Here is a 19351-nt window from a genome sequence, read left to right on the forward strand (position 1 = left end):
TGTAAGCTCGCAAGGGCAGGGCTCTCTCACCATTTGTGTCTTGGAATTTTTCACACATTTTATTCATCATGTTACTTTTGTCACTGTTATTACCAATTCGTTATGTTGTACCATTTGTGTATTCTGTATATTGGTGTCTTGTCTGTATTATTATGTACCGCACGTTTGTTTCTTGCCTTGTACTGCGCCACGGAATATGTTTGTGCTTTATAAATCAATAATAATAGCAAAAAGGATCCAGAGCTATCCCTCTTACGTATCTAACTTTTTTGTTTTAAAAGCTTAACATGATTTTAATTAAAGCAACATTGAAGGCAAAAGAAAACCTTGTGATATGATGAATTGTATGTGTAGTGCAAATAATTAATAGAGTGTTAGTAGCAAAGAAAGAGTCTCATGTTTTTATTTTCAGGTATATAGCTTTATTTTTAAAGCATTGCATCATTCTGTCATATTTGCAAATTACAAACCACACGCTGTATGTTAAACTATAAAACAAAGTAGAGCTAATGACCCTTTAAACTTCCCTGCAGTAAAATCTTTAAGAGAACCTGAACTAAAAATTAAAAGTCAAAATAAACATAAACACGTCATACTTACCTCCCGTGTTCTCTACTACTCAATCTCTTTCTCCTCTCCTGCGTCCCATTTGTCCGCTGTGATCAATGGAATTCTCTGTCCTTCATTTTGAAAATGGCCATTACCCCATAACAGCTTCCTAGTCAGCACACTGTTAAAATGTAATATTACCCACTTAAGCCATAGGGAAACATGGACATTACCTTGCACATTCAGTTGTAGCTGACAGCAGCTGATATATATAACTGACAGGCTGCAGCAACTGGTATATTTAAGTTCTGACAAAATATTGTCAGAACTAGAAGGGATCACTGTTAGAAGAAAATGGTGAGCTTCTGAGAGGAACTGACCGTGAGGTAAGTATGTAATATTTATTTGCAGCTACGTCATGTGTTTATACAAAATTTTACTCCATTCAGGTGGTCACACACTACGCAATAAAATGATCCGATTTCACAACAATTCGATAAATATGATCTCCCGAAAAATCGAAAGCTTTTTTTTCATTCAACTGAAAAATCTGATCGGATTTCCCGTTTTTTTTTCCGATTTTTATTGATTCGAAATGCTGGAAATTTTTCTTCAATTTTTCTAAAGATTGTATGGTGTGTGTTGAATTGTCAATTTATTAATATACACAACCTAGCAATTTTCTCAGAGTTTCCATTTGTCCAATCATTTTTATCATAATTGGGGAAACATTGCACATAGGTGTATGGTACATTGGTCATATTTTTGAAATGTTACAATCAGTCAGAAAAATGGATTGCAATTCTTAAATTGAACAGATATTTAAAAAATTGTATAGTGTGTGGCCACTTTTATCCGAAGCTCCCTGTCACTTTTTCTTTGAAGAATAAGTGCCTCAGAAAACAGCACTGTAGCCGTCTAACTGATCGGAGAGCTCAGAGAAGCTCTTTTGCATATAAAACAACTGAGGTTTTTTTTAACTCTTCCTGTACTGGAAACAATATAAGACTCATATCTGTGCTACTAATTTTCTATCTCTCACCTGTACTACACATACAATTTGTTATCTCATAAGTTTATTTTCACTTCAGATTCCATTTAAGAAATTGAATCACATCAGTAAAAAGAAAAGGAAAAAAAAACACCACAATTCCCATGGTAATCGCAGTTCCCTTGCTTTTTCTGGACCACGGAAAATCTGCAAGTCGCAGCGAAATGCGTACAGGGGAAAATGAGCCGAACTCTCAATCTGTGTCACATTATTTGTTTCCATAGGCTGCTGTCTGTCCTGCTTGATCTGTGAACCCGAAGCTGAATTATGTACCAAGGGGCCCACTGAGACCTGTCATTATGAGTTCCTGTGCGGAGGTACACACAACGTATACATTAAAGGTAACATCCCTGTTGAAAGTAAAGCTGAAGCCATGAAAAGAAAAAATTACCGAAGATACTTACCAGAGTAGAGGAAAGCATCTTGATGCTCCAAACTCCTCCGTGACCCCACCACTGCCGGATGGGACCCGATTCCTGTATGCAGCCATGCACTCCTTCGAGTATGTAGCAGTAGCATGGAGCCACTCCTGTATGGAGAAAAAAAAGCCATGTTTGAGTGGCTCTAAGCTGCTGTGCAGGCCATACTTTGCACCTGCGCAGTGCAGCAGCACTAGTACACGGAGGAGAGCGTGGTCATGGGGAATATCTGTTATTAATGTCAAGTATCGAAGAATGGAGGGTCTTAGGAAGATCGGGGAAGCCTCTTGACTATCTAGAAGCTTCCCTCTATTGAGGTATCTAACTCCTATGTTTCTCCTGGGAGATCATTTTTAATCTTCTGCTTAAAGGAAAGATGCAAACAAATTAAAAAAAAAAAAGAAAAACTTACCCAGGGCTTCCTCCAGCCCCTGGCAGCCATCCTATGCCCTCGCCGCAGCTCCGCTTCCAGCCAGTGGCCCAGGGTCCCCTCCATTGCAGATGCCGACGGGCATCTAGTGCACCTGCGCGAGAGCCCTTGGCGGTGGCGCTGACGTGGTCTGGAGAGTTTCTGCGCAGGCTCAGAACTACTGCACCTGCGCAGTATACTCCAGACCACGTCAGCGCGACCGTGAGCAGTTCTTGTGCAGGTGCAGTAGATGCCGACCTGGCGAGGTCAGCATCTGCAACAGAGGGGACCCCAGGCCACCGGCTGGTAGAGATGGCCCGAACAGTTCGCATGTGAACTTGTTTGTGCGAACAACGCGAGTTTGCGTTCGCGGCGAAACGCGAACTTTCTGCGAGTTCGACCCGCCCCTATACTACATCATTGGGCTAAACTTTGACCCTCTACATCACAGTCAGCAGACACAGGGCAGCCAATCAGGCTGCACTCCCTCCTGGAGCCCCCCTTTATAAAACGCAGCAGCGTCTGCAATGTTTTCACTCTGTGTGCTGCAGTATTAGTGAGAGAAGGGAGAGACATTGGAGAGATAGGGAAAGCGATAGTTAGGAGCTCTGTTAGCTTGCTCTTGCTTCTTGCTGATATTTGTTGATGAAAAGCACCCCAAAACTGCTCTTTTGAGAGCTAATGTTCTTCTGATGTGTTTTTATTTTTTTTGTGCGACCCACTGACACTGCATATACACCCCTGTCTGTCGCAGATGGCCCCATTGGGTACGCATGGTTCGCGCGAAACCCGCGAACTTTTGCGGAAGTTCACGTTCGAGGTTTGCGAACCTAAAATTGGAGGTTTGAGCCATATGTACCGGCTGGATGCGCCGAGGGCACAGAACGACTGCCGGGGGCTGGAGGAAGCCCCGGGTAAGTAGATTTTTTTTTTATTTGCTTGGACCTTCCCTTTAATTATTATTATTATTATTATTATTATTTAGTATTTATATAGCGCCGACATATTATGCAGCGCTGTACAGTGTATATATATATCTTGTCACTAACTGTCCCTCAAAGGAGCTAACAATCTAATCCCTACCATTGCCATATGTCTATATTATGTAGTGTAAGTATTGTAGTCTAGGGCCAATTTTTTTTTTTTAGGTGGAGACAATTAACGTATCTGTATGTTTTTGGAATGTGGGAGGAAACCGGAGTGCCCGGAGGAAACCCACGCAGACACAGAGAGAACATACAAACTCTTTGCAGATAGTGCCCTGGCCTCTGCAACTGAAAAAGTACTAAAAAGTTGGTGAAAACGAACTGTCAAAATTATTCTGAGTATTGACTTGCTTGCTAGTGGCTTAAAAAGCCATTCTTCGTACAGATAATGGCTATCATTCATAAAGCATTCCCGCATGCGGAAATGCTTAAAACAGCTGACTTTACCGAGCACTGAGCAAGTTGTGTGTTCATAAAGGCTCTTTCCCTATGCGAAGCTGACATTCCCTAGCAGAGCGATAAATTACCGCATTGTGCGGTGATTCTCTAGAGTTATCTGGAAAAAGTAACAAAATGTCAATTCATAAAATATTAGCGCAAGCGGTATGCAGACGGGGATTACCGCTTCCTAGGCAGTAGCGATAAGCTTGTGGAGTACATGTAAGTGAATGGGACAGACCTCCCAAGCAGCAGCAGAGAGAGCAGCGCACGGAGGGACTCAGGCAGCTTCTCTGTTTCCGCATGCCTACCGACAGCCTGTTCCAGAAAAACTCCGCACTTGTACCGCAACAGGCAACATTTTTATGAATGACCACCCAGAAGTGTAAAATACCGACAGCGGTGTTTTCCTGCACTAACTTTTGTTACCGACAACACTTTCATGAATGTTAGCCAATGTGTGAAAATATCACCTGGGAGAGAACTCAGGAGTAAAAGTGAATGACATATGTGCCTTTGTTTCTCCGCAGATGAAGAGGAGGTGGAATCCTACTCCATGTCCTGTATGCCCCGCAGCCAGTGTGACATGGCCGGCAGTGCCAGCGGCAGCGGATGGCACAAGAAGATGGTGATTTCCTGCTGCAGGACCAATGGATGCATTCCTCTGATGCGAGAAAGTAAGCCTCTATTTTTTAAAATGTTCTAATCCTGATCCTTCTCTAATACCATTTATTGGCTAACTAAAAATGAATAAAAATAAGCAAGCTTTCGGCCTTGCAGCCTTCGTCGGGCTTATATCCTGTTAGTTTGCAAACTGGTGGTACAGACAGCTTTATACATGCAACATCAAAAGGGAAAACAGATATTTTTTTCAAGCATAAATACATGTCATCAAGATGCCTTAATTAAAATAGACCATCTAAATGGGGGTTAGAGGTTATTAGCTCTAACTAAGCTCTAAGCAGAAGTACCGCTATGACGCGTACGAGGGTACGTGTCATCATGTAGATGACGCGTACCCTCGTACACGTCATCGCAGTACTTCTGCTCTCTCTTGACACGACTTACAAATGTAAACAGGAAGTGCGTCAGAGAGAGGGCGGAAGTACCAGATGGTACTAGCGCCTGTGATCTCCGGCTGCCCGCTTCCTGCCCTCCTCCTGCCAGGTACTTTGGGGGACTTCAATGTAATTTTATAGGGTCCAGCAGAAGGGAGAGCTTAGCGGGGAGGGGTGGGGGGCATTTCCGACCCCCCCCCCCCCGCGCTCGGGGCATGCTCTACCTTTATGCTGGGACCCTATAGGGGGCCCCAAAGGGACATGTTCGGGTTGGGTTCGGGGTTCGGCCCGAACATGCCGATTATCGGGGGCATGTTCGGCCGTACCACCCCGAACCCGAACATCTGGATGTTCGCCCAACACTAATTGTGACCCAGTACACTTTGAATGAGCCATATCCAATTCTGGGCACAACCCAGTTATGCTTGGTGAATAAAAATGATTCTGATATGTGGCAATGTGTAAGCTGTACAGCAGCCCTTACAGTGATGCTGGGTCATGTGACAGTCTTGTCTGTTTGTGAATAAGGAAGTGATAAATAAAGATAGATAAAGCTGCAGCTATTTCTCTGCCTGCATTAGCTAGAATCACAAGATAAAGACATCATTATACCGGCTGTCTCCTCTCATTCAAATAGCAACGCAGGGATAACATACAAACTTCATGCAACGCATACAAATCACATGCAAATCTGGTAAGTAATGCCTGCCATCCACCCCTAGTCCGCAACCTTACAAGTAGGGGGAGATATATATATACTTTCCTAAGGAGAGGGAAGGCTCTGGGTCCTATAGAACCTTCCTGTTCCTCTCACTGTCCCTGCGTTCCAGCGCTGGCTCCCCAGTTCAAATCTCCCACCATGGAAGGCTTTGGGAGACTGAGTTCTCCCGAAGAGGAGCGGCTCCATACTGTGCATGCGCGAGACAGCGAGAGGACCGTGTTTGGGTGCACTCAGGTTCCCGAAGACTTCCGAAAGCCTCGGTCAGTGGCAGAGAGCTATCTCCAACCGATCGGTCAGAGAATGCTAGTGGGGGAGCCAGAGCAGGACTGACAGGACTAGGAAAGGAATTGGAAGGTTCTATAGGACCCAGAGCCTTCCTTCTCCTTAGGTGAGTATCTTTTTTTATATTCACTTCAGACCCCCTTTAATAACGTATGTTTTATTTACTACGTACTTCCATTTCGTGTCATTATAGCGCTGTTCTCTTTGTGTCTCTAAGTGCCAGAAGACGACACAGAGGAGCTGAATGGGCAGATGTGCCAGACTTGTATGCCTGCGGATTCTGACTGGTGTGAAAGCACCAAGGCCATAGACTGCACAGGCCATGAGAACAGGTGTCTCCTCGTCACGAAAACCGAAGGTAAATATCACAGTTATTAAAGAGACACTGAAGTAAAAAAATAAAAATAAAAAATGATATCATGATTTGTATGTGTAGCACTGCTAAGAAATAAAGCATTAGGAGCAGAGACATAAGTCTAATATTGTTTTCAGTACAGAAAGAGTTAAGAAACTCCAGTTGTTATCTATGCAAAAAAGCTATTGAGCTCCACGGCTTTCAAAGTGGCAGAGAGCTCTGTCTTCTGAAGCTTGTTATCTCAGCTGTCAGTCACAGTATCTTCTTTTTCTCTCCAGAGGACAGGTCAATAGTTCACTGGCCTGCTCTGTAAAATAATTTAGAATGCTGAGTAGTGTGTAAAGTGCAAATATAGAGAATGATGCAATGTTATAAAAAAACACTATATAACTGAAAATAAAAATATGAGATATGCTACTAATCTTCTAGTAATTATCCGTACTACACAACCAATTCATTATATCATTTTTTTTTTCAGTTCAGTGTCTCTTTAAGTGATATGAAACTCAGCATTTTTTCTTTCTGCTAAAAGATTTACAGCATAAAACTTACTACTGTAAAAAAAGTTTGTAGAGGTGTACAGAGGCGCCAAAAGAGTAAAATACGCTAAAATCATCTAAAATCGTTGAGGAGGCGGGGGTGGACCAGCCACTCCAAACAGACCACGATGCTGTCGATATAGTTGATACAATTTATTCACATACTCCTAGTGATAACTGGCAACGCGTTTCATGGGCACAATCCCACTTCATCAGGCAATAAAACAACAGGAGTAACACACAGCTAGGGGTTCAGTCTATGCTTGGCACCTCTTCTGCTTTATACTGTAAAAAAGTGGTAGCAGTACAGCATTCAAACAGTTAAATACAGCACTTGTTTCTTCAGTAGGAAGCTTATATCTGAATCAGAAGCTAAAGGAAGTGATTATATTATCTTCTTTATGTTTCCTTGTCTGCCACTATTAGTAAACATTCCTGGCAGTGCTTCAGCTTGCATGGTTAGCAGGAGAGAAATCTCACTGGATACATTGCAAAACAGAAGTTTGCCTTTTTAAAACAGAAGGTATTTGTAATTACTCAGGTTGGAGTGAGCTCCGAGATATCTCCCACAATTCATCACTGCTGAATATGCAAACCGTCCATTTATTGTCCCTGATAGCAACATACAGCTCCAGAACTGTTGAAATGTATCAGTTTATTGATTTTACAGAGCCACAATAATCCAACATACATACAGACTGTTTCGGATTGGTTGATCCTCATCAGTGCATGACATGGATTAATGTGGCTCTATGTCGTAGGGCTTGAAACACCCAGAGGTACAGACTAACCAGCAAGCTCATGCTGAACCAGAACTACTAGGAAAATATAAGGGTCTAAAAAGGATCAAAAAGCCCTCTTACTAAAATGTTATGCAAAACAGAAGTTTGCCTTCCTAAGACAGAAGATATTTGCTATTATTTAGGTATGCAAATCATCCCTTTGCTGTCCCTGTAAGCTAAAGACAACGCCAGAATCACTGAAATACATTTTAATAAATAAATACAGCAGCTATGTAATTAATTGCAATGGCAGCTTTCAGAGACGATAAACTGTACTTTGGGAAACAGACAATACTTTTGCACAAAACCCCCATATGAAAACTGTATGTTTAATAAAAAGTAGAAAAACACGTTTTTATTGAGGGCCCTTTAACACTTACCATTGCGTCCTATCGCAGTACTCTCCCTGGTAGCAGCGTTCATTACAGTCAATGAAGCACGACACACTGCCTGCGGTGTGAAGTGATGTGATGGCAGTACCCTGGGTAACACACAAGCTGCAGTGTGTTACCGTGCGACTTCTGCGGTAATCCAGAAAGTGCCATGTCATTTCTTTTTAAGTCGCACCATAGCTATAACGCACGGTGCGACTTGTCAGCGCCGGTGCTGTGCGATTGTTCTAAATCGCAGCGCATTGCACCTAGTGTAAAAAGACCCTCAATGTTATGCTTACTCCTGCTTCAAATCTATATATATAATAGAATAAGTGCCTCAACCTTCAAACAAGAAGAAGAAGTAGCGCCCTGCCCCCAGGGCTGGTCCAAGCAAGAAGAAGGGGCTGGTCCAAGCAAGAAGAAGAAGTAGCGCCCCGCCCCCAGGGCCGGTCCAAGCAAGAGGAAGGGGCTGGTCCAAGCAAGAAGTAGTGTCATATCAAATCAAGGGCAAATAGAGATAATTTGCATATTTAGTAGCAGTGCATTGTGGGTAACCACAAATGTTCACTTATAGCTGAATTATTGCAGATTTGCTTCTGTTTTAAGAAGGAAAATTACACCAAGCTTTGCTTTTTTTTTAGTAGGAGGGATTTTTGGTCTATTTTATCCCGCTATACATTCTTAGTAGTTTGGGTCACCCTGAGCTGCTTGGTTATTCTGTTGTACTGGTCCAAGCCCTATCTCATACAGCCTTATCAATCCCTGCCATGTACTGATGAGGACCAAAGGTTTGAATTAGGCTGTCACATGTGGGGTTGATATGTCTGTGTAAGACTTAAAGCTATAGGCTTGCTTGGCTTACTAAGGGTGAAAAAGAATAATTTGCATATTTAGTAGTGGTACATTGTGGGAGATCACAAATGTTCACTTATAGCTGATTTATTGCAGAGTTTCTTCTATTTTAAAGGACTTCTGAGGCCAAAATCTGCCCCCAAAACGTAAAAAAAGTTAACTACCTGCATGACTTTGTAAGGCAAGGAGGACGCCATCTGCGCCCCCCGTGCCGTTCCGCCTGGTACCCTCTGCTCAATAGCCCCCTGAAAGACTGTGACCCCACGGTCCGGGTCGGTATCTGCTGCCTGCATAAAGATGGCCGCCGGAGCTGGCCACGGCTGCGCAGCTCTAGGGCCAACCCTCCGATCCACGCTGCCTGTTACGTGGATCGGGGGTTGGCCCTAGAGCTGCGCAGCCGTAGCCAGCTCCGGCGGCCATCTTTATGCAGGCTGCAGATACCGACCCGGACCGTGGGGTCACAGTCTTTCAGGGGGCTATTGAGCAGAGGGTACCAGGCGGAACGGCACGGGGGGCGCAGATGGCGTCCTCCTTGCCTTACAAAGTCATGCAGGTAGTTAACTTTTTTTACGTTTTGAGGGCAGATTTTGGCCTCGGAAGTCCTTTAAGAAGGCAAATTACACCAAGCTTTGATTTTTTTAGTAGGAGGTCTTTTTGGTCCCTTTTATCCACCTATACATTCCGAGTGGTTTGGGTCACCCTGAGCTGCTTGGTTACTCTGTTGTACTGGTCCAAGCCCTATCTCATACAGCTGTATCAATCCCTGCCATGTACTGATGAGGACCAAAAGTCTGAAATAGGCTGTCTACATGTAGGTTTGATATGACTGTGTAAAAGTTAAAGCTATATGCTCGCTATACACCAGCAGCTCTGGATGCTTGCTTGGCTTACCAAGGGGGAAAAGGGGTAATTTTCATATTTAGTAGTAGTGCATTGTGGGTAACTACAAATGTTCACTTATAGCATAATTATTGCAGATTGCAGATTTCCTTCTGTTTTAAAAAGTCAAATTCCACCAATACAGTGTGCGGCATCGCAGGAAGTGACGACAGTGGAATGCACGATAGAATACGGTAGAGGTGAGTCATCCCTGCCCACTGCCTCTTACTAATAGTGGCGGCTGCTACTGTGGTTAAGCAGGAGGGGGAGTGCACATGGGGGACCCAGGTGAGGGGGGGTTCCTGCTGAGCTTAAGCTGGAGGTAGAGCACACATGGGGGACCCAGTTGAGGGGGGGTCCAACCCCCCTTCCCACCGCTGTGCCCAATACCCCCTTCTTGCCCTCTACCCTCTTATGCGGCGTATGCTACGCCGCGGGTCTGCTAGTAGAAAATAATGATTTACAGTACACTGGGTGAATCCTGCAACTCCTCTTTTCTGCCACTAGATGTCATGAGCACTCACTTTTTTTAATTACTGATGTTCAAGTAGAATAGATGCTTATAATTCCAGCTTGCCTGCAGGTTGTATGCAGCTTGGAATTTGGTCAATAAAATGTACTTCCTGTGAAATTGTATCGGATGCTTCCAAGCTGGCAGCCGGAATTAACATCTGATTGGCCACCTCTAGTTATGAGATAAAGGACAGACTTTAGACAATGTATGTTTCCCCCAAAGGCCCTGGAACTAGCATGGAAATAAGTGCAGGGGCTGATCAGTTTCTGAGAGCCTGATGACTGATTACCTGACAGCTGATTAATCACACAAACCGGGGCGAGTCATTTAAAAAAGTATTTTTGCAAAGCACTTCAAATGCAGCAATATAGGACACACTGCACCCAGATAAACGTAACACAAACTAAAAAATGCCAGGTAGACAAGAGGCAAGACAAGACACAGAATAATTATAATGCACTTTTCTCCTGGCGAACTCAAAGGGCCAGAGCTGCAGCCACTAGGAGGCAATCTATAGGCAGCAGCAATGTTAAGGAGTCTTGCCCAAGATCTCCTTACTGAATAGGTGCTGGCTTACTGAACAGAAAGAGCCGAGATTCGAACCCTGGTGTCCTGTGTCGGAGGCAGAGCCACTGGGCAGTGGTAGCCTCACAATATATGCCTTTTCTGGTTTAAATAATCTCTCATTTGATCAGGGCCAGGCCGAGGCAGAGGTGAGAGAGGCTCCAGCCTCAGGGCGCAGTGTAGGAGGGGGAGCAGGGCCAGGCCGAGGCAGAGGCGAGAGACGCTCCAGCCTCAGGGCGCAGTATAGGAAGGGGAGCAGGGCGGGACCGAGGCAGAGGAAAGAGAGGCCCCAGCCTCAGGGCGCAGTGTAGGAGGGGGCTCACAACTCACTCAGCTATCATTTCCCTATTGTGTTTGAAGCAGAGAGAAATAAGGAAAGGAGATACATGGCAGTGACTGCAAGCCAGATAACTAGAGATTACGGTGTTGGGGGCCCTGGTCTAATAGCAATCACGGCTGGGGTGGGAGGGATGGAGGGGCGCACTTTGGTGTCTTAGCCTTGGGTGCTGGAGGACCTTGTCCCAGCTCTGCATTTGATCATGTAGGGCTGTTTCACACTTGGGGCGAATGGAGGACGATTGCACTGTGTTTGCTTATCGCCATCCATATGGGCTTTCTCACACTGCAGTGTTGTTTGGTGTGAAACAGACTTTGGTTTAACATTGTACTTTCAGTCGGGGAAAGTAAATGTATCTTCTCTTCAAGCAAGCTGCAAAGCACACATATAATCAAGGCGCTGGAAAATGTAGTCGCAGGGCAAATCTGAAAAACAGCTCACCCTGCTCCTGCACATGTCCCGGCAGTGTCAATTACTATCCCCTCTCCAGGCCGCCATAGACTCAGGTAAGATGTAATTCCGCTGCCAGCAAAACGCTGCAAGAGACATAACGAATAGGTAGAAAATATGTGCCACTTTAATACAGTGCTTACAAAATGCAGAGAAGGTTCACATACTTTTATGTTATTTACATTTTTGGATCCACCCATGTTCTCTTGACCACGCCCACTTACATGGAGCCCCCTACATTAATTCTGCACAGGTGCCCACCATTGGCTTTGTCTGCCACTGCTCTATAGCAAATGATGGAGCACCAAAATCTGCCAAAAACAGCTGCAGAGACAGTAGCAAAAAAAGAAAACAAAACAAAAAAAACAGCAGGAGGAGGAGTTTGCTAATGATTACCATTATTCAAAGCACATATTGGGCTCGATTCACTAACCAGTGATAACTGAGTTATCACGTGTTAAGGCATTGCATGTGCAAACTAGGATGCTAAGTAGTTTGCACTGCTCTTGCTGTTCGCGTGCTATTTTAGCGCAAAATCAGCCGCTTCGTGTGCTAAGTATCCTTAGCACGTGAAGCCATTGCTTATCACGCTACTTAGCATGTGAAGCGGCTGATTTTGCACGCGAAGCGCTGAGCGCAAAACTTTACGCGTGAAAACTCTAACGCACCTATTAGGCCTTGTTTCCATCTGTGCGCTTCTGTCCGCTTTTGTCCGCTTTTCAGCAGCATGTATCAATCTGTAACATTGACGTGCTGATAAAAAGCGGATAGAAGCGGACAGATGGAAACAAGGCCTTAGCACACAAAGAGCCAGTTAGCACGTGCTAAGCTGCTTTTCACTAGCATGCTAACACTTAGCACACTTTAGTGAATCAAGCCCACAGGGGTGACCATTACCAGCATAGAACCAATGAAGAGCTAATACAGCAGTTGAAGGCAGGCCCCTGCTGGGCCCCTCTGGTCCAGGGGCCCCAGTGCAGTCGCTACCTCTGCACCCCCTATTGCTACATGACTGCATTTGATTTGCCCGATTAAAGGATGTGCATCATTTGTATCAAATCTGCATGCAGGCCAAAACTATCAGCATGCCATTTACCATTTCTAGAGGCTAGGGGACAAAACAATCTACCTGAAAGTTCCCCTGCAGCTGATTGGTTGCTGTCCATGTTTTGATGTGCCCATTAGGCAGTGAATAACGACAAGCATGAGCCTGTCAGCCAGAAGGATCGTTATTGTTCGCTGATTGTAGCTGTCACAGTTTCTCAGGATCTGTTCCACCTCCTTCAGAAGCAGATGAAAGTCTGTGTACACCGGCCCTGATTGTGCTGGTCATTTTGGTGACTCTAAGGGCCCTTTTCCACTTGCAATCACAAGCGTTCGCGCTGAACGCTAGTGATTGCGATTCAGCAAATGCCCAAAATTTCGCTGCGATTTTCCAACGTTTACGATCGCGATTTTGCTATGCTATGCAATGCATAGCAAAATCGCGCCAATAATCGCTCCGCCGCACGATCGCGATCGGGTAAAAAACGAATCGCGGTAGTGGAAATGACCTTACCGCGATTCCTATGTTAAAAGCAAACTGTAGCGATTTGAAAAATCACTAGCGGTTTGCGGTTTTGCGATTCAGCCATCGCAAACGCCGTAGTGGAAAAGAGCCCTAAAGCTACGTACGCACATACGACAATGATCGTTCGTTGTGAACGACGAACAATCTTTTAATGGATGAAAGAACGACTTAAGCAAAAGTAGCTTTTAAAAGTGTGTAACGATCTGATCGTTTGTTAACGAACGATCCGGAACAACGTCACAGTAGAATACAGGAAAATACAGGAATACAGGAAAATGCGTGTTTTCTGCGATGGATGTGATGCCAACGAACGTTTGGCTCACGTCTAGCCATTATTATATCTTCTGTACAGTGAAGATGTCACATACTGTTCCCGGAAGTGACATCATAGGAAGTTCCGCACGTAACGAATGGTTCAAGATGTACGTTACACTGCAAAACTAACGTTACGTATATTACATTACAGTACGAGAACTCATACTGTAGGTTTGTAGGTAGAGCATTTACATAATACAGCATTGAAAACACATTAAAAAAAAACACTCTGTCCTGTTTTAGTGTCCATTAAAATGATATTATGAAATTATGGTATAATCACGGAGCAATTAACGTGTCACAGGACACATTCATAGAACGAATGTTAGATAAAGAAAACCACGTGTTGCACTTGAGCATTAAAATGAAAACTTCCATAGAGATATAACAAAATGCGCATGTCAAGCCTAGTACGAACGACCGTTTTCTAATGTACTTGTAATGTCTGATGTACTTGTTTTGCAAACGATCGTTGTTTAAAAAAATCCACCAAGGCAGATCTTTCGTTTTTAACGATCTAGCTCGTCCATCGTTTGGCTTAATGATCGTTGGAGGTTTTTTTAAACGATCGTTGTGTGAAATGATCGGGGAACGATCGTTTCAAACAACTATAGTCGCATGTGTGTACGCACATTTAGGCCGTTTCACCCTGCCAACTGGCAGTTCTGGGATCGTTGCAGTGCGGATCCTGCAGTGCATGGTAATCTCCCTTCTGGCTGCAGGCCAAGCAGGAAGTGAGGTTCTCTAGCGCTCACTTCCTGTGGCCAAAATTGTAATTGCGCAGAAGTCTGCGTTACCATAGACTCACATGATTTCCAGTCACTGTACATTGCTGTGCATGTTGCCCGACAACGCGGTGTTGCCTCGCGGCAAAACCGGACACTTCCGGCAAAACGCGTCGCACTGTGCCAGGTATTAAATCCTGGCGCAGCATTACTCTGCGGTAAAACAGGGTAACGCACCGCACCAATGTGAAAGGGGCCTAAATCGATTGCTGAAATTGATGTTTTGTTTTTTGGCAGATAATGTGACACTGATAGGATCCTTGTCTGGCTGTGTCACCAACAGCATATGCGATTATTACAATGACCCCGAGAATGAAATCGCAGAAGAAGGCGTGGAGTATACCTGCAGCGACGGAAGTCTGGACCTCCGAATATGCCTCTACCTCCCGGCTGCTGCCTGTCTGCTGATCCTGACGTTATTACTGTGAAATATTTAATTAAAAAATAAAAAATGCTAATTTTATTTTACATAAACAATTAAGTTAATATATATATGTATGTATGTATATTTTTTCCAGCTTTCAAATCCACAGAATGTACAGTCTGGAAAATGCAGGAGGCATGACTAGAACCCCAAAGAGATGTATCGAGACTGAGGCACAGAAAACTGGAGCAACAATGCAGCAGTTCCTCAGAGTGACCAATTAGGCTTCTGTTGTGATATGAAGTGAAGATTCTGATTGGTCGCTCTGAACAACAGCTGCATTTTCTCTCCAGAGTCCTTTTAAATCCACCCTCCAGTTTGTAAAACACTTTATCATTAAACACTTTGAGGTGTAAGAAGGAAAGGAGTACAAGCTGGGAACTTCACCTTAACTGCTGAGGCCCTGTTCACACTAATTGCCCTCCGTCTCCATTCATTTGCTGCTCCCCATCGCAGTGACGTACTTCCTGTTCATGCATATTACCCTGTTGGCACTCTCTGTGTGAAATTAGCCTTAAAGGACTCCCTAAGTAAAAATTAACTGATCCTCCTTTTCCTAATTTTTTTTTGTTTAGAATACCACTGTTTTATTTTATAGTGTATATAAATCTATTTTTAAGTTTTTACTGTTTCATTGTCTCTGCTCAATGACACATTTATTGAAGTATGCCAGAGCTAAAATCAATGAACTATAAACCTGTTTTATCCCTTTCCTGCTCTCGGGAAGCTATTTTCTGTCAGACGAGTGTTTTATGGCTGCCATTCCTTATCAATGAGGGTTATGCTATAGTCCGACCATGTCCCTAACTGCACAGAAACTGTCACTTGCATGCTGATGTTTAACCCTTTCAGGCAGAGGCAGAAAGAAAAAAAGAACACAGCCAACCAAGTTGTGTGCTTGGCCCTGTACATACACATCTACCTCATCATGTCACATGTTACCTTGGGTGTCCTTTAAGAAAGTTCAAGTACTTATAAATAGCGAAGCTATGGGCAGCCTGGCCCCCGTACTACTTCCGGGTAGCAATGACCCACAATAGTATGCATGCCCTGGGCCGAATGCATTTATTAGTACGCACGCCCTGGCCCGGCAATGCACGTCCTCGATTGTGCACCTGTGGTTCTGTGCATGAGTGTGACATCATGAAGTGTGCCCAGCCACAGGCGCGTAATCAAGGACGCGCATCGCCAGGCCAGGGCATGCGTACTAATGAATGCATCCGGCCCTGGGCATGCGTACTACTGCGGGTCGTTGCGACCCGGAAGTAGTACATGGGCCAGACTGACATCATTTCCTCCCTTGCTCTTTTTTTCTCCTCTTGCTAATTGTGTATTTGTTACCCACCCTCCTGCCAGAGTCTTCAGACACTCCCACTGAGGTCTATACTAGGACTTGCCCTGTCTTATGTCATTAGAAGGAGGGGGAAATAAAGGCAAGAATAGGAATATATAGATAAAAAAAAACCTACCAGCATGCAACTGTTTGGCAATGGCAATTAAAGGGCCAGTGCTCCTAAGGTATGTGATAACTCCAAATGATAACAGCAGGAACAGTTTTGAAAGCAGGATTAGCATCTTTATCACTTAATACACTCAGACCAGTTGCTGTTGAAATTTGATTTTTATGGTGACAATCCCGCTTTAAAGTGTCCCTCTTTCTTATGTCAAAAAGTTGGGAGGTATGCATATGTCAGATAACAAAACAGGGTGTGTACCTCCTTATCTATCCTTCCTGTCTAGCAGAAGATACCATTAGGCAATGACATAAGAAAATGGGTTTCAGTCTTGCTAAAGTAAAACTATAAAAAGAACATATCACAAATATTCATATAGTTTAACCTACTTAGCGGTAACCACGAACTAGACTCGGGCTGGAAATCCACAGCTCAGAGCGGTAACCCCGAGCTATACTCGTGGTAGCCGCAGGAAGGTCCATGCAGGGCATTGGCGATTTTACCCACCTCCCAGGTGATCCAATCCTGGCAGCCATTCCTCTTCCTGTCCACAGAGGCTCTGCATCCCCAGGTGAGATCAGCGACTGTCATCATGACAACAGCTGGCAATCTCACTATAGGATTACAGCGCCACTTGGATGACGGATGGGGAACTGCAGCGCTGGATTTTAGACCATAAAATCAGGAAGGTATCATACCGCCAGGGAGGTTAATTGTAGCCACGCCTATAGCATATAGCTTAATAAATAGAGAAAACTATTTTTCAATGCTGCATTAACATTGCACACCACCCCGCTGTTTATCAATCTACTTCTAATGGGACGCTGAATCTTTTATAACTTATGAGCCATTTCTTGGCCAGAACAGGATTACATTTATTTATTAATCTCTGGACTGTACTGCCCTACCTTGTGGGGAGACTCCGAACATCTGGGTGGATACTATTGTGCTATGTTTGTATGATTCTGCGTTTTTATCTTTGACTTCACGGATGTCTACTTGCAGTTTTCATGTCTGAAGAAGTAGTAGTTTAGCTACGAAACGTGCGTTAGGCTGCACATTGTACTGTCTGTATGGACATGACTTCAAAATCTACATTTTATTGATGTTTATGTTCCCGACTTTTTAAGATGTATAATAAAAGTTACTTTTTATACTATTGATCCCCTGAGATCTATACAGGGCCAGCAACCCCCACCTGTTTTTGTTTACTCTGGTTAACGTGGACCTGACCTCTTGCACTGGACAGAAGTAAAGCATAAATCCACCCTGTATGTGTTTAGAGAGTTTAGCCTGTCTAATTCCCCCTTATCTGTGTCTAATCACCAGTTGTAATTTGATCTCTCAGCTGTGTCCTCTGGCAGCCACAGCTGAAAAGCTAATTGGTAACCACAGCATGTTAACTCTAAGAGCTTGATTTACTAAGCGGTGCTAACCTACTTAGCACGTCTAAAGTCTTAAGGCGTGCTAAGTAGGTTAGCACTAGTTTTCTCAAAACTTTGCTCGCGGTACTTTGCGCACGATCACTACTTCTCACATTTCAACTGAGTTTAGACATGCTAAGGGCCAGTGCTAAAGTTAGCACCGTTTTGTAAATCAAGCCCAATGTCTGCTTCTATGAAAGCAGGAAGTAGACACACTGCAGATTTGTGGCAGGATTTGTATCAGCTGTAATAAAGAAACATTTTTCTTTAAAGGGGATTATGCTGTTGTGTCTCTTAGAGCAGAGAGGAAGTTCTGAGTTCAGGTCTGCTGTAGAAAGAACAGATGGGCACTTTAATTTTACCTGAACCTATTGTAGCTGATTGGCCTCTACTGGTCACTAGTTTTGCCCTTGATTACATTAGTAGAATAGTGGCAGGCGTAGGTGGGGGGCTACTAAAAAGCACTGCTTGGTGTGGTTTACCTTCTTAAAACAAAATGTACTTGTAATAATTTTTCAGCTTTAAGTGAACATATGTCGTTACCCACAATGCATCACTACCGAATATGCAAATTATCTCTTTATGTCCACGAAGCCAGGCTTGTATCCTGAATCGCTGGTGTATAGCAAGCCTCGGGGGCATAAAGAGATAATTTGCATATTCAGTAGCAGTGCATTGTGGGTAACCACAGATGTTCAATGAAAGCTGAATTATTGCAAATTTCCTTCTGTTTTAAGTAAATCACACCAAGCATTGCTTATTAGTAGGATGGCTTTTAGGTCTCTTTTATCCCTCTATACATTCCTGCTGGTTTGGGTCACCCCGAGCAGGGCCGGCCTTAGGTTTCACAGTGCCCTGAGCGTAATCAGATTTTGGTGCCTTGCCTGTGAGCGTGGGGCGGGGCTACTGGCACGCACGGCTCACACAGACTCAGCAAGAGGACGTGGCAGGTTCCTGGAGTTTTCACCCAAGCAGCACCAGGGGGCGGAGCTACCACTCGCAGCAGTCACAGACGGACCCGGAGCCCGCAGCCAGCAGGTAGAAATGCAGCCAGGGCCAGTTGAATGCACATCACGTGCGCCCCCCTGGATGCCAGCGCCCTGAGCTACTGCTCCAGTTGCTCAGGTCAAAGGCCATGGCCATGACCCTGAGCTGCTAGTTTACTCTGTTGTACTGGTCCAAGCCCTATCCCATACAGCCATATCAATCCCTGCCATGTACTGAGGAGGTCCAAAATTCTGAAACAGGCTGTCACATGTGGGTTTGGTTTGGATCTGTAAAATTTAAAGCTATAGGCTGGCTATACACCAGTAGTTCTGGATGCTTGCCCTGCTTACAGGGGCGAAAAGAGATAATTTGCGTATTCAGTAGCAGTGTATTGTGGATATTTACTTAAGGCTGAATTATCGCAATTCCTTTTAACTTAAAGTACGGTGACCATACGTCCCGCTTTACCCATTTATTTGTGCTGACATGTTGCCCGCAATGCGTTTATTTTGTGCTGATATGTTTCCCACATTGTGTTTATTTTCTGGTGTCTGGGGTAACTGTTGCTGCATTTATTATTTAATGGTCACAGTTTGCTATGTTTGCTGCTTTGGGGTTACGGTATTCTATTAAATAGCATCACACAGTTTCTGCACACCCATGATGCGAATCATCGTTTGACCACATCATGGCGTAAACGCTGCTTTCTTATGCCTCGCTGTTTCATCATTACATTAGCTCCGGCCATACAATGCCATGGCCACAGCCATTTGTCGGAGCGGCGTGCAGCCACCACATTTTTCGCGCTGTGCGCAGCCCCCATTTTTCGGCAG

The 19351-nt window shown here is 44.3% G+C and overlaps 1 protein-coding gene across 1 annotated transcript; it reads left to right on the plus strand.

The window, feature by feature from the left end:
* The first annotated feature begins 5497 nt into the window (after positions 1-5497).
* On the plus strand, positions 5498-15199 carry LOC137521944 (urokinase plasminogen activator surface receptor-like). Its single transcript, XM_068241901.1, has 3 exons — positions 5498-5604; positions 6131-6271; positions 14467-15199. Exons 1-3 carry the CDS (start codon positions 5574-5576, stop codon positions 14655-14657), a joined length of 363 nt encoding a protein of 120 aa, XP_068098002.1. The 5' UTR covers positions 5498-5573; the 3' UTR covers positions 14658-15199.
* Positions 15200-19351: the final 4152 nt, after the last annotated feature.

The sequence above is a fragment of the Hyperolius riggenbachi genome, chromosome 6, assembly GCF_040937935.1.
Source record: "Hyperolius riggenbachi isolate aHypRig1 chromosome 6, aHypRig1.pri, whole genome shotgun sequence".
Taxonomy (NCBI): domain Eukaryota; kingdom Metazoa; phylum Chordata; class Amphibia; order Anura; family Hyperoliidae; genus Hyperolius; species Hyperolius riggenbachi.